General features: G+C 46.6%; 2 protein-coding genes across 28 annotated transcripts in view; one reads left to right on the top strand and one right to left on the bottom strand.

Moving 5' to 3' along the window:
* ANGEL1 (angel homolog 1) overlaps window positions 1–15,200 on the bottom strand; it is a 64,610-nt gene that overhangs the window by 20,273 nt on the left and 29,137 nt on the right. For 3 of the 14 annotated variants that reach the window (XR_014059314.1, XM_081509359.1, XM_081509358.1), the window contains exon 1: window positions 1,274–1,417. Coding sequence is in view for 13 of the 14 variants with exons in the window: in XM_081509359.1 (XP_081365485.1) it covers window positions 1,274–1,337 (64 nt within the window). In the remaining variant the exon portion in view is untranslated. Of the gene's footprint in view, window positions 1–1,273; window positions 1,418–1,926; window positions 2,271–2,421; window positions 2,552–11,441; window positions 11,531–12,961; window positions 13,463–15,200 lie in introns of those variants that run through there. The other 11 variants (XM_081509354.1, XM_081509353.1, XM_081509357.1 and 8 more) reach the window with 6 other exon arrangements.
* The window catches only part of LRRC74A (leucine rich repeat containing 74A), a 50,483-nt gene continuing 48,852 nt past the window's right edge, over window positions 13,570–15,200 (top strand). For 12 of the 14 annotated variants that reach the window (XR_014059316.1, XR_014059317.1, XM_081509361.1 and 9 more), the window contains exon 1: window positions 13,570–13,937. Coding sequence is in view for 6 of the 14 variants with exons in the window: in XM_081509361.1 (XP_081365487.1) it covers window positions 13,901–13,937 (37 nt within the window). In the remaining 8 variants the exon portion in view is untranslated. Of the gene's footprint in view, window positions 13,938–14,545; window positions 14,681–15,200 lie in introns of those variants that run through there. The other 2 variants (XM_081509367.1, XM_081509372.1) reach the window with 1 other exon arrangement.

Genomic DNA, 15,200 nt, shown 5'->3' on the forward strand with positions numbered 1-15,200 from the left:
GTACCTATGGGTGGGGGGAGGCCCACACCGATGGGTGGGAAGGCGGCCAAAACTCTGGCTACTGGTCAAGAAACCTCTGGACTAGAGATCACCAAGTATAGGTCACTAAGGCTGCCATTACGAACACTGGCAAAGCTCAAGAAATGGCAGCAACATGGTTAGAGGAATATGCGATGGTCCTCTGAAAGCAATGGCTTCTGTGGAGTTCCTCCTCGGATTCCTGAATTGAGTGCCTACTATAGTCTGGGTAGTATGTTAGCAGTAGATACAGTGAGCAGAAGTGACAGCCCTGCCTTTCTGCACCTTGCATTTTAGTGGGCAGATACAAACATACATGTACACACTTTAAGTGTTTTATATGAAATACAAAGTAACAGAAATTACACACATGCACGCGCGTGCACACACACTCTACGTAAAATTCCAAAAAGGAAAAGCACAGAATGCACACAGCTGGACCTATTTCTAAGAAATAGAAATTATTCTATTCTACTCTAAAACTCCTTCTTAGTCTGTCCTGTCCCCTAAAACGCCAGAGAGAAGTCCAGTTCTGGGGGATCTCCGAGAGGAACGGATGGTCTCTTAAGAACCTCGGGAAAGTCAAAGGCCAGGAATGGGGTGCGCGGGCAAACCCTGGCAAAGTTAAACAGTAACTCTTCTCTAAGCAGCCGCTGAGCACTGCCTCCACCCACGACATCTCTACGCGCACAGAACAATTGCTTCAAAGATGAGGTTTCAACGTGTCTCTGGATTCTGAGCATCTGTTTTTTTTCAACCAAAGACTCCGCAGAGAGGCGGCTGGAAAAGGCGACTGTGGAGTCGACCCAGGGGGAAGACAAGGCAAGTCCAGGTCTTCAGTCCACAGACACTTCAAGAGCCGAAGGGCCCCTGTCCACGGAGAATTCGGGCACTCGCCTCGGCCTCCAATGGGGCCAACCCTCCCTGGCCCCCCAAGAAATGACTCAGCGGGCCCCGGAACCTCTCCGCGCCCGCGAGACCAGTAAGTGGAGGGGGGGGGCTCCTGCCCCTCCCCCGGCCGCCTCCACGCTGTAACTGTGGCCCGACGCCTCTAGGCCTCCGGCGTGAGGACAAAGTGGGTGGGTGGAGGGGTGCCGCCCACGAGGGTCGCCGGCCAGGCCTGGGCCTCACGGAGTCCCGGATAAGCCGGTCGTGAGGCCGGCCGCGCAACGCACGCCGCCCCAGACCCCGCGGGGGCCCCGCCAAGGCAGACCCGGGTGCTTGGCACCCGCCCTTCAGGACGCGGGACCGGTACCTGAGAGGGCGCGGAAAAGGCGCGCGGCCGGCAGCAGCAGGTAACACAGACACGAAGCGATCATGGCCGGCCGCTTGCGCCCGTGTCCGCGCCCGCCGCCCCTCCTCACCGCCGCGGCGAGCCGGTCTCCCTCCGCTCGGCCCCGCCCCCGGCTCCGCCCCGCCCCCGGCTCCGCCCCGCCCCCGGCTCCGCCCCGCCCCGGCTCCGCCCCGCCCCGCCCCGGCTCCGCCGCGCCCCGCCTCTTTGGCTCCGCCCCGCCCCGGCTCCCCCCCGCCTCTCCGGCTCCGCCCCGCCTCTCCGGCTCCGCGCCCCGCCTCTCCGGCTCCGCCCGCCTACCCGGCCTTGATCACGTGACCCCGCTGCGCTTCAACAACAACTTTATTGGGCTCGCAGGGCCAAGATTGGGAGCCAGTTCCCAAAGCAACCGAGAGGAGCCGGCAGGGCCTGGCTCCAGGCAGCGGCAGCAAGTGCTCCGGGATTTCACATTAAACCCCTCCTTGCAGGCCCCGTAGTATTATTACTAGTCCACGGTTTTATTCCCACTTCTGCCTCCTGATTGGGTGTCCACCTTGGGTGCACCACCTAACCATTCCTTCCATCGGTTACCATGTCTGTAAAATGAGGGGCTAAACTTTGTCTCTTTAAGGCCTCACCCAGCATGACTTCTGTGATCTTGCCCTTCTCAGCTTACATTGGAGACAGAAAACTCTTCCTCATTTTTCTCCTTTTCTTAACTCTCTTTTCCAGCTCAGATTTAGGTCACACAACGAGTCCATTCCTTGCTTCAGCACATACGATTTTGTCTCCTGCCTCATCCTGTTCCAAAGGGGCCCTTTCCCCCGTAATTTGGAAGAAAGGGGCTGTCCCATTGGTAAGGAAGCCAAAAAGGGAGGCGGTGAACGCTCCACAAAGGCAACCAGACTGAGTCTGGTTGGTTGGTTCATTTTCCTCCGGGTGTCTATAACAGTGCCAGGTACATAGTAGGGACCAGATAAACCTTGTTGACAGAACAAAATATATGTCACTAAAAGCAGGCCAGTTCTTCCCCCAGTTCTGTGCTACCCAGACCTCTTTAATCCTGTCTTCCCCTTTCCCACTCTCCATCTCCTGCCCGACTACACTGTAAAGAAGGATGGACCATTCAGTACCCCCGGTTTCAGTACCCAGTGTCTGAGCCGTGTGATTTCCGATTTGGGACTGACGCCTTGGTTGTTCCGGAAAGCCTTCTGGAGAGTCACCAGATCCAGGACCAGCTGGATACATCATAACACTGCAGGGCTGGAAGGAGGAAGGAGGAGTCAGTACAGTGGCCTTCCCACCCTGGCCCCTTAGCTCTAGAGGCGCATGTGCCTTCGTGCAACCTGTACTCTTACCTTTTCCAGAGATGAAGCAGAGGCCGCTGGGGTAATCTGAAGATTGGGAAGCCTCTTAGGAACTAGCATATAACTACCTAAGGAGCTCCCCAAATCAGACTGACTTCCTTAATATGTGCTTAAATAAACCTTCCTTGCATGTCCTTCCATTTTGTCCCAATAATTACCTAAAGTTGAAGTTCCGAATCAGATCCTAAATCAAGGCACTTATCTTGGAGACCCTGTGTGTGCATGTATTTAGTGGCTCATTTGTGTCCGACTTTTTGCAACCCCATGTACTAGAGCCGACCAGGTTCCTCTCTCCATGGAGACAAGAATACTGAAGTGGGTTGCCATTCCCTTCTCCAGGGGATCTTCCTGACCCACAGATGGAACCTGGGTCTCCTGCATTGCAGGCAGTTTCTTTACCACTGAGCCACCTGGGAAGCCCTATCTGGAGACTAAGTTTTGTAAAGTTATGGTTCCCTTAGCCCTTGCAAATGTTTTTAAAATACAACTTCCTAAAGCCCTTATCCCAGGGCTCTGATTTAACAGGTCAGATATGGGGCCCTTAAACACTCACCAAGTTATCCTAACACACGTTCTCTGCTAAAGGACCTACCCTCAGCTGGGCTATTCAATGTACATGTGGGCAAAATGTGTCAGGCCAACTGATGCCATGTTCTTTCAGAGACTTTTCCTGAGGCCAATTAAGTGAGGCTGGCTTCTTTTGTTTCCTGATCCATAGTCAGCTGTGTTGGAAAGCATCACAAGCTTTGGAGTGTGACCACCTCGATTCAGATCGTGGCTCTGACTCTCTCTGCTTGAGGAATTACCTAACTTCTTGGAGCCTCAGTTTCCTCACATTGCCCAACACAGGGTAAGTTCTCAGTGTTTATTATTATATATATATTTTTGAGTTTAGGCCAAAAACAGCTATGGCTACTGCTAACATTAGTGTCATATTCCACAATTCTGGGCAGAAATGAGGGTCTTCCAGACTATAATGTAGCTTTGCTAAGCAAGCCATAACTGCAGATCCAAGGAGACTTGATCGGGAAAAGTGCAGCCTCAGGCCTCCCCAGTCAAAGGGAAATTACAAGTATCATCTACACCATTTGCAGCCTCGTCATGTCAGAAATATTCTGAACAAGGGACCACAATTCATTCCCAACTGTGATTACAGTGCAAGCAATGATAGACATCTGTCTCACTCACTGACTGGTTCAAGGATGCAGAAGCCCCTGGTAACCTTATACTCCTAGTAACATTCTTCTGGGAAAAATGTGCCAGATTAGTCTGAGTTGATGCATTCATTCATTCATGCTTTTCCTGATTCATGCACTCAATATATGCATAAGCGATGTACCAAGCACTCATTAACGTTTATGCCAGCTTCACCCCGGTCTTTTCTTGACCTCAGGCCCACTTCTCCTCTTTCACCGAAAACTCTAGCCCTGGACTCACAGTCTGCCCTACCTCAAAGTCCTCCTATCATCAATGTGGATAAACCATCCCAAATCCAAAAAGCTCACTGTCACCACCTCCTTGTGACCTCATTCCCACTGTACTCCAGACACCCTTGATGTGCCATCATTGGCTACTGCTCCACCTCCACCTCATAAATTCACACCTCCCACTTTGGTGGATCACCTCACCGCTTTCTGCCTCTCTCACTTTCACCCCTGCATCATCTGTTCTTTAACTCCATCAAACCTGTGAGCCATTTTAAAAGTCACTCTCTTCCTGATATCAACTGTTTTACCCACTGTTCTTTGACGACACCTCCCTAGGTCAGTTAGACCATATTCTCCTCCTTGGCTCTCACACCTGGGATGCCGAGTGCCAGTGAATAAAATGACCAGCCGCACAGAGCAGAGCTGTTGGTGTGCTGGTCCGCAGCCTCACTTTAGCCCTTAACCTTCCCCCAGCCATCCTGTGGTTCTCCTTAGCGCTCTCTCTCCTGTTTCCACAATGACCATTCTTTTCAGACCTGCTGTTTTGTTGCTTCCCTTCCTGCTTTGACGATCATCTCCCTACCAACTCGAGAGGAAAAAATTAGAACCACTCAGTGAACACTCTCTGTTCCCGGTTGCTGCACCAACACGCCGGCCAGCATCCATCACCACCTTTTCCTCTTTCCCTCCTAGCACAGTGCTGACCACTCCACCGTCTTGGGCTCCCCACCGCCCCAACTCTTGCTTCCTCAGAGACTGTGCTCCTTCTGCTCATCCCTCTCCTTTCCTTCCCCAACTCTTGCCCATCAACACATGACGTCACGTCAAGTCACTCAGTCATGTCTGACTCTTTGCGACCCCATGGACTCTAGCCTGCCAGGCTCCTCCATCCATGGGATTTTCCAGGCAAGAATACTGGAGTGGGTTGCCATTTCCTTCTCCGGGGATCTTCCTGACCCAGGGATCGAACCCAGGTCTCCCGCACAGCAGGCAGACTCGTTACCATCTGAGCCACCAGAGAAGCCCCATCAACACGTAACCATACTCAGATAACTCCTATATTATGAGACATTCCCTCAGCCCATGTCCCCCTCCAGCCATTCCCCCATCTCCCCATATCTCCCTCACAGCCAAGCTTCTTGAAAGAACTTGCTTGCTCCTCCTGTCTCCTTCCTCACCCCTCATTCATCTTCGTTTCACTGAGCTGTAGCTTCCACCCTCAGCCCTCTGCTGACTCCCCACCAAAATCCCCAATACGTTCCTCATGGAGAAATTCAATGGACACTCTTCGTGCTTTATTATTTCATGAAAATTCTATACATTTGCATAACTCCCCCTTCTTATAAGAGTCTCTTCCCTCAGGTTTCTGTGATATTCTTATTTTCCTTCCAACTCTGTGGACATTTTGTCCTAGCACCTCTTATTTCTGTTCCTCTGAACACCCATCTTTCAATGATGTCGTTTCTAGGATATTATCCTTGACCTCTCTCTTCTTCTTTAAAATGCTTCTGTGAAATTTTCATCACTCCAGCAGCTTCAAATAGCATCCATATACAGATAACCCACATATCTACAATTTTAACCCTTTTCCTGGGCCATAGACTCTTAAATCCTTCTCCTGTAGACCTCTCCAACAGAAGTCCCAGATGCACCTCAAAGATTCATTGCACACAAAGTTGCGCCATGGCCTCCCCACCATCCTCCAGCTCCACTGCCCCAGCTCTTCCGTCCTCTGCCTTGTGATTGGTACTGTCATTTATCCACTTATCTTGGCCTCCTGCTTTTTCTTCCCTTCTTTCACTCTTGTATCTGTTCTGTCCCCAAGCCCAGGTGGTTTAGCCTTCTTTATATTTATTTAGTCAGTCTTCTCTGTCCCTGCAGTCACTCCTAACTGCTGTGGGCCGTTCTCCTACCCTCCATCCACTTTCCACACTGTGACTGGAACAACCTTTCTCCCATGTGAATCTTGTCAGGTCACCCTGCTAGGTTTGACAGGAAACAGCAAAATTCTGTAAAGCAATTATCCTTCAATTAAATAATAAATTGATTTTTTTAAAAAAACAACCTCTTTGCAGGACTTCCCTGGCAGTCCAGTGAGTAAGACTCCAAGCTTCCCCAAAGGAGTCTCGAGAAAGAAGAATGGAGCTGGAGGAATCAACCTTACTGACTTCAAATTATACTACAAAGCTACAGTCATCAAGACAGTATGGTACTGGCACAAGAACAGAAATATAGACCAATGGAACAAGATAGAAAACCCAGAAATAAACCCACACACCTATGGGTACCTTATTTTTGACAAAAGGAGGCAAGAATATACAGTGAGGCAAAGATAGCCTCTTCAATCAGTGGTGTTGGGAAAACTGTACAACCACATGTAAAAGAATGAAATTAGGACACTTCCTAACACCATACACAAAGGTAAACTCAAAGTGGATTAAAGACCTAAATGTAAGACCAGAAACTATAAAACTCTTAGAGGAAAACATAGGCAGAAACTCGATGACTTAAATCACAGCAAGATCCCCTATACCCACCTCCTAGAGTAATGGAAATAAAAACAAAAGTAAACAAGTAGGACCTGATTAAACATAAAAGCTTCTGCACAGCAAAGGAAACTATAAACAAGGTGAAAAGACAACCTTCAGAATGGGGGAAAATAATAGCAAATGAAACAGCTGACAAAAGATTAATTTCCAAAATATACAAGCAGCTCATACAACCCAATACCAGAAAAACAAACAACCCAATTAAAAAGTGGGGAAAAGACCTAAACAGACGTTTCTCCGAAGAAGACATACAGATGGGTAACAAACACATGAAAAGGTGCTCAACATCACTCATTATTAGAGAAATGCAAAATCAAAACTACAATGAGATATCACCTCACACTGGTCAGAATGGCCATCATCAAAAAGTCTACAAATGATAAATGCTAGAGAGGGTGTGGAGAAAAGGGAACTCTCTTCCCCTGTTGGTGGCAATGTAAATTGACATAGCCACTGTGTAAGATGACATGGAGATTCCTTAAAAAACTAGGAATAAAACCACCATATGACCCAGCAATCCCATTCCTAGGCATATACCCTGAGGAAACCAAAATCAAAAAAGACACATGTACCCCAATGTTCATTGCAGCTCTATTTACAATAGCTAGAACATGGAAGCAACCTAATGTCCATTGACAGATGAATGTCCTTCGGCAGATGAACTGTGGTGTTGGAGAAGACTCTTGAGAGTCCCTTGGACTGCAAGGAGATCCAACCAGTCAATCCTAAAGGAAATCAGTCCTGAATATTCATTGGAAGGACTGATGCTGAAGCTGAAGCTCCAATACTTTGGCTGCCTGATGTGAAGAACTGATTCACTGGAAATGACCCTGATGCTGGGAAAGATTGAAGGCAGGAGGAGAAGGGGACGACAGAGGATGAGATGGTTGGATGGCATCACTGACTCAATGGACTTGAGTTTGAACAGGCTCTGGAAGTTGTTGATGGACAGGGAAGCCTGGCGTGCTGCAGTCCATGCGGTCGCAAAGAGTTGGACACAACTGAGTAACTGAACTGAATGGAGAAACAGACATAGAGAACAAACTTATTGACGCGGGGAGAGGAGAGGAGAGGGTGTGATATATGGAAAGAGTAACATGGAAACTTACATTACCGTATGTAAAATAGATGGCCAATGGGAATTTGCTGTATGTCTCAGGAAACTCAAACAGGGGCTCTGTATCAACCTAGAGGGGTGGGATGGGGAGGGAGATGGGAGGGAGGTTCAAGAGGGAGGGGACATATGTATACCTATGGCTGATTCATCTTGATGTTTGACAGAAAACAACAAAATTCTGTAAAGCAATGATCCTTCAATTAAAATAATAATAATTTTTTTTTAAAGTCTAACATGATAAAAACAAACAAACAAACAAAAAGACTCCGCGATTCCAATGCCGGGGACTTGGGTTCAATCCCTGGTTGGAGAGCTAGGATCCCACCTGCCATGGAGCTTCTAAGCCCATGTGCTTCAGTTACTGAGCCCGCACCCTCTGGAACACTCAGGCCACAACTAGAGAGTCTGTGACTGCAGTGAAAGATCCTGAGTGCTGCAACAAAGATCTCATGGCTGCAACTAAGACCCGACGCAGCCAAATGAATTAAAACAAAAAAACATCCTCTTTGAAGGATCTCTCTGCTGGTCCAGTGGTTAAGGCTCTGTGCTTCCAATGCAGGGGGTGCAAGTTCAAACAATCCTTGGTCTGGGAACTAAGATGTCACATGCCACCCAGCATGTCCAAAAACAAAAATTCTTTTGCAAACACTCACTGTCCTCAAAATACAGTCAAACGCCATAGCATACCACTAAAGGCCTTTCATTACTGCCCTCCACTCACCTCCCATCTCATCTCTCAGCTTTTCCTTCCCACCACAATTCATCTGCAGGGAGAATCACACTCCAGCCTTGCTGGAGACTGTAACTTGCTGTCGAGACTTTTACACACTTTTTTCTCGGCCACATATACCTCTCCTTCCCTACCAGGCCTACCTTCCCTCTGCCTTCACCTAATTGTGCCTAACAGACCTTCAAGTTTCAGCCTAGACCTTCCTTCCCCAAGAAAGCATTTCCAGGTCTCTAACACCCACCCGCCTATAGACACACCACTGCCCACATCTAGACCACAGCCCTCCTTATTTGTTTCTGAAACATCCTCACTTACTCTGGGTTCAACACTGTCACTGTCTGTTTTATACTTTACAAGGTTCCCACTCTGTCCCCGGGGCCCAGCAATTATCCTTCAATTAAAAATAAGTAATTTTTTTTTAAAGTCTAAAATGGTAAACAAACAAACAAAAAGACTGCACAGCAAAGGAAACCATAAACAAGGTAAAAAGACAACCCTCAGAATGGGAGAAAATAATAGCAAGTGAAACAGCTGACAAAGGATTAATTTCCAAAATATACGAGCAGCTTATACAACTCAATACCAAAAACACAGACAGCTCAATCAAAAAATGGGAAAAAGACCTAAACAGACATTTCTCCAATGAAGACAGACAGATATTCAGTGCCAGGATATTCAACACATTCATTCATTAATAATTGATTAATGAGAAATCCTTCTTTCTGAAGAGATCCGGTTCCTAAGAAAACCAAGCATAATAAAACCCAAACTTGCAGAAGTGGACACGTAATGGGGAACTTCTCTGTATTTTGTGAAGGTTTACTTGCTTTACAAAATAATTCTGAAAGTGCCTTTTTTCAGAGTCTCCCACATACTTGAAATCCAATTTGATTTACAGTTGCCATTTAAAGAAAACCAGCCCTTACATAAAATTGGATATGATTACACCTAATAATGAAGGCTCTGTTTCTTTCTGTGCTTCTGCTTCCTCCTCCCGCCTCCTCGCATGATTTCTGCCTGCTGTCCTTGACCCTTTGCTCTCCATTTAGGACCTTCAGTAGTTATCCCGTGCTAACAGTCATCAAACACAACAGCAAACTTTTTCCTAAAGGACCAGATAGAAAATGTTTTTGGTTTTGCCGGCCATGGATCTCTGTAGCAGCTGCTTGACTTGACCATTGTAGCATGAAAACAGGCACAGAAATACCTAAACGAGTGATCACGACTGTGCTTCAACAGAACTTTATTACAGAAACAAGCAATGGATCAGACTTAGTCCTCAGACTTTAATTCGCCAACTCCTGAAATACATAACCTGAGCACAGACCCTCCCCTCTGAACCATGAACAGCAGCTGCCTTGAGTGGGGGACAACCTTGTCATGTTCAAGGAATGGCAAGGGGGTCAGTGTAGAGAGGCAGCAGCCAGACTGAATTCACTTATATCCCAGCTCTAGCTGTGTGACCTTCAGCCAGTAACTTAACCTCTCTGTGCTCAGTTTCCTCATCTATAAAATGGGAATAAAAATAGTATCTCTTAATAGCTGTTAGATAATTTGAATGTGGCTTCCCTCATAGCTCAGTTGGTAAAGAATCCACCTGCAATGCAATTCCTGGGTTAGGAAGATCCGCTAGAGAAGGGATAGGCTACCCACTCCAGTATTCTTGGGATTTCCTTGTGGCTCAGCTGGTAAATAATCCACCTGCAATGCGGGAGACCTGGGTTTGATCCCTGGGTTGGGAAGATCCCCTGGAGAAGGGAAAGGCTACCCACTCCAGTATTCTGGCTTGGAGAATTCCATGGACTGTGTAGTGCTGCTGCTGCTACTGCTAAGTCGCTTCAGTCGTGTCTGACTCTGTGCGACCCCATAGAAGGCAGCCCACCAGGCTCCGTCGTCCCTGGGATTCTCCAGGCAAGAACACTGGAGTGGGTTGCCGTTTCCTTCTCCAATGCACGAAAGTGAAAAGTGAAAAGTGAAAGTGAAGTCGCTCAGTCGTGTCCAACTCTTCACGACCCCATGGACTGCAACCTACCAGGCTCCTGCATCCATGGGATTTTCCAGGCAAGAGTACTGTATAGTGCATGAGGTTGCAAAGAGTCGGACACAACTGAGTGAAAAATTGAAATAAATATAAGGACCATAGAACAATACCAGCATTTATAAGGGCAGTATAAATGGTTACAGGATAGTAAAGGGTCCCTCTGCCATGACCCCCACTAACGGATAGATTGTAACATGAATATTGGCAATGAAGAAGAAAAGAGTCATTCTCTTAGTATTTGGCCATACCTTGCTCTGGGTGGCTTTCTCGTTGACTCATTTTCGATCAAAACCACAGCTCCCTCCCCCCGGAGACTCTCTCTCTCGCCCCACTCTGTGGATTGACTGTAGAGCCAGTTTACCTCTTAGCCACTAAGTGCCTTAGGCCCACCTCCCAGCACCATAGTGGCTCATCTCACAAACTAGTAGCTGAAAGTACATTTTGGTTAGATGCTGATTATGTGGTTTTGGTTTGTCAATTGATTTTTGGCAGTGGTGAAAAGACAATAAATCCTTATCTAAAGATTAACTCAAAATGGATCATAGAAAAAGTTCTGGAAATGGATAGTGGTGATGGTTATGAAACATTGTAAGTAAAATTTAATGCCACTGGATTATACACCTAAAAGGGTTAAAATGACAAATTGTATGTTAGTATATTTTATCATGATAAAAAATTAATCAATCATAGGCCTAAATATAAAAGCTAAAACTATAAAACTTTTTACACGAAAGAGGAAAAAATCTACTTGACCTTGAGCTAGGTAGAGAGTTTAGATATGACACTGAAAGCATGATCCATAAAAGAAAAAAATTGATAATTTTTATATGATTTGACTTCATCAAAATTAAAATTTGTACTCTGTGAAAGACACTGTTAAGAGTAAGACACTAAACCACAGACTGAGAGAAAAAATACTTACAAATCACATTTCTGACAAAGCGCTTATATCTAGAACACATCGAGACTCAATGAGAAAATAAACAGTCCAATCCAAAATGGGCGAAAGATCTGAACAAATAGCAAGATACAGGAATAGCCAATAAACATATGAAAGGATGCTCAACATCATTAGTCATTAAAGAAATGCAAATTAAAACCACCATGAAGTACCACTACACACTTACTAGAATGACAATCAAAAGCAAAACTGGCAATATCAAGTATTGGTGAGAATTTGAAGCAACTGATGCTCATATATTCCTTGTGGGAATTCAAAAATGATACAGCTGCTTTGAATGACAACTTAATTCACCCAATGCCTTTTCCCTACAATAAACATTGTAGATGTTTATTTTATTCTTTGGGTCACAGTACAATACTATCATTTATTTTGCTCTTCAAATTCCAATTCTGACTATGGGAACTCATTCAGGTTGGCTCTTGTGCACTTTCTACATGCCCTTCTTTTTTATTTTTGTTTTTGATCCCTTCCTTCTTTGCTGGCACCACAGGAATTAACCACCTTTCCAAGGAAAATAGAAACCTAGATCTGGGCACTGGTATGCTCATCACTGCTAAGTTGTCTCTGCTTCTGGCCCCTTTCAGTGGGTAAAGTTAGAAATAATCTCTGTATAACACATGTCTATATTTATACCCATCTATCCATGTACCTGTATTAGGCAAAACCCCTGAATCCACTTGTAAACCTCTGACTCCATTCCAGCATCACTCTTTGTGAGGCCGTGAATGCCCCCCAGCACAACCTTTATCAATTGCCAGTACTACCTTTAGACCCAGGTAAGCGGTGTCTCTGTTCAGTGGCTATTTGAGATGCCTTCCTCCAAATTTTCTAATTCACCCGTGGTACCTTAGACCACATGGTACTGTTCAGGCAGAGCACCCAGAACTTAGACCAGGATCTAAATACTTTCTGGTCATCATTTTTCTCCTTTAAGAGAGAAATGCCACACTTTCTTATCCTCTGCACCAGTGTGGGGTTGACCAGATATCCCTAGAGTCTTCAGGGCTCATACCTACCAAGTTATCCTAGGAGGTGATTATTTCCTCTGGCCTGTTCAGTGTTTCTTTCACAGAACCACAGGAGATTGGACCACTAGAAATGTTGTCATGCTGATTTAGGATGACTCAAATTGTTTACTTTAACAGGAGCTCTGCCAAAAGTACTTGCCCAGGACCCTCACAACCCAGGAGTGGCTCTGTCAATTTCTATCTTGTATTATATACACACTGTAAGATCCAAGTCTTAATCATGTCTGCATTCCCCTCCCCATTGTGGTGCTTATCTTAGTGCCTTGAATGTAACAGATGCTCCATAAATTTTCAGAATGAATGCCTGGAGGAATGAGTCATGTCTCAGATTTACATATTTCTTTTGATTCAAGGTTCTAACATGTTTCCCTACATGCATCCCCAGATCTTCATCATTCTTCTGAGTGGCAAAGAGGGATTCTCATGTCCCCAAGCCCTCCAGTCACTGACCTGCCCGTTGATGTGCTGATAGTTTATCAAGAAGGAACAAACACGCCTCCAGATTCTCTTGACAGTAAAATGCAAGTGAGCTTCAACTCCAAAGCATGTGAAAACAGCCAAGCGTGGGAATGATGGTTGAATGGTTTCAAGTTAGGCAGCCCAGCAGTTTGAACAATGCTTTGGCTGCAACCAATTGTAGTGATAGAACATATGTTTGTCGTGCTTTGCTTTTGATCTTCTGCTCCAAGTTTGAGGATGCTCTCCCAAAGGGGAAAGAAAAAAGCAAGAAGAACTGGGAAGAAGAAAACTGACCTCACCCATCACTGAAATATTTTGTGCCTGAAGCACAACCGCCTTGAGAGAAGAACATGGTGGTGGCTCTCCACGGTCACCTTTCTAAGGGGCTTGGGTTTGGTCCTGACTCAGAGGGAAACACAACTCCACTGAGAGGCACCTCCCCACAACACCTGCACACTCACAACCAAGCCTGGGCTTGGCCCCAGTGGACATAAGAGAAAAGATGACTGCCAGGGCGGGAGGCTCGCTGTTGCCAGGTCTACCCTCATGGATCACAATGACTGCATGAGGTCATGGAATGCTGAAGATGAAATGAAAGTGGGTCCTAAGTCATAAAGTTGCAGGTGGGTGGGCATCCTTTCAAAAGGGCTCCCAGGAATAGAGCTATACGTCTCTCCCCGATGATCCTAGGAAGTAGCTCCCTCTCCCAGACAGAGTTGGGGTCAAATACAGGCACATCCCACCAAACCCCACTCTCCCCAGGGCTTGCTGGCATGGAAAGATAACTACAGGCTCCTCACCTAAGATCTGTCTGGGTGAGGGCAGGGTACATAAATTTTGAGACAGAGGTGAATGGACCGGTAGCTTCTTAGGGAAGCAGAAGAAGGGTGGCAAGAAGCTGGCAGCAACCCCCGAGAGGGCCCTGGCACCATGGACAATGACGAACCTCTTGAGCCTGAGACAAAAGGTGAAAACGCGTCCCATGTCTCACCACTCAGGCCCTTCTGGCTGCCTCAAGTGTAATGCCTAATGACCGTGCAGGCCCGGAAGCCCTCTTCCTTCCTCTCCTGGAACTCTATAGATTTGGGATAATGTGTCATGACTGCAGGGCTGGCCAAACAGGGAGCGAGAGAGTTGCATGCAATGCTGGGCTAGAACCAGCTCATACCAGTTCTGGATGACTTTAATTTTCTTTCTGTGAGCTTGTTAATATCATGATGGTAGTTGGGAATCCGCCATGTTGGGAATATTTACATCGCTACATTGGCTAACAAATCAGGACTTTTTTTCTTTTTCTGGAGAGCCAGTTCAACAGTTAACAACAATCCACTGGTTGGATGAAATTCCAACATTGTGTAATGAAGAAATTAAGACACCATCACTTTTTGATGGCCATGTTTGATGGCTAAGCTGCTGTATGTCTTCTAAGTGTCAGACCACTGCTATTAATATTTCCACCCCTTATCACACAGACCTTGACTTACAGGCTGGGAAATAAATGTTGGAGCTTGGGTCTGTGGACAAGGGCCGAGAAAGACACAGATCTCTGTGAGCTCATTTGGAACCCCACTCTCTTAGAACCTGGGTGGTCAAAACTTGTGACCCCTGCCATGAATGCTCAGCCCACCTAAAGAATAGATTGGTTGAGTTCTGACAGGCCAACTGGTGGTGCAACCTGGCTTCCCCAGACCTTTGCATCCTGCTGACATGGTACGACTAGCCCTACCTTTGTGTGTGGCTTGTAGGAAGGAGCCCAGGACTGGTTCCAGATCAGAGGACCAGTGACAGAAAAGTCCCATCTAGCAAGTGCAGGGGACTGGTGTGAGGAAATCCCAGGACTCATGTATTTAATCATAGCAATTAGTCTCAACCCCTCAACCCCAGGGAGATTTGCAAGCTCTTCCTTCTGTGTAGTCATAAATTTGGATTGGAAGGAAGAGAAGCTAGGTCAAATCCTTAGGAATCAAGTTAGCCCTCTGGTTCCCTGAGACTGCTTGTGTTCCATTTTATTTTACATTTGACCCAAGTCACCTGCCCTGCCCCTTGCCCTCTGTGCTTGCCAATGAGGAAGCCTCCGTATCCTCACACGTCCTTTCTCTGAAAGAGTAAAGCAGACCCTGAACCCCACCCAAGCCACGAAGAAGGAAAAGAGGGAGCAAGTAGTCAATGTCCAAGGCTGGCCCAACCCAGGGGCTGAGACAGGGGCAAGCCTCCTGAAAACACGAAGGGA

The sequence above is a fragment of the Giraffa tippelskirchi genome, chromosome 7 (assembly GCF_054371585.1).
Source record: "Giraffa tippelskirchi isolate mGirTip1 chromosome 7, T2T-mGirTip1v1.2.pri, whole genome shotgun sequence".
NCBI classification, from domain to species: Eukaryota; Metazoa; Chordata; class Mammalia; order Artiodactyla; family Giraffidae; genus Giraffa; species Giraffa tippelskirchi.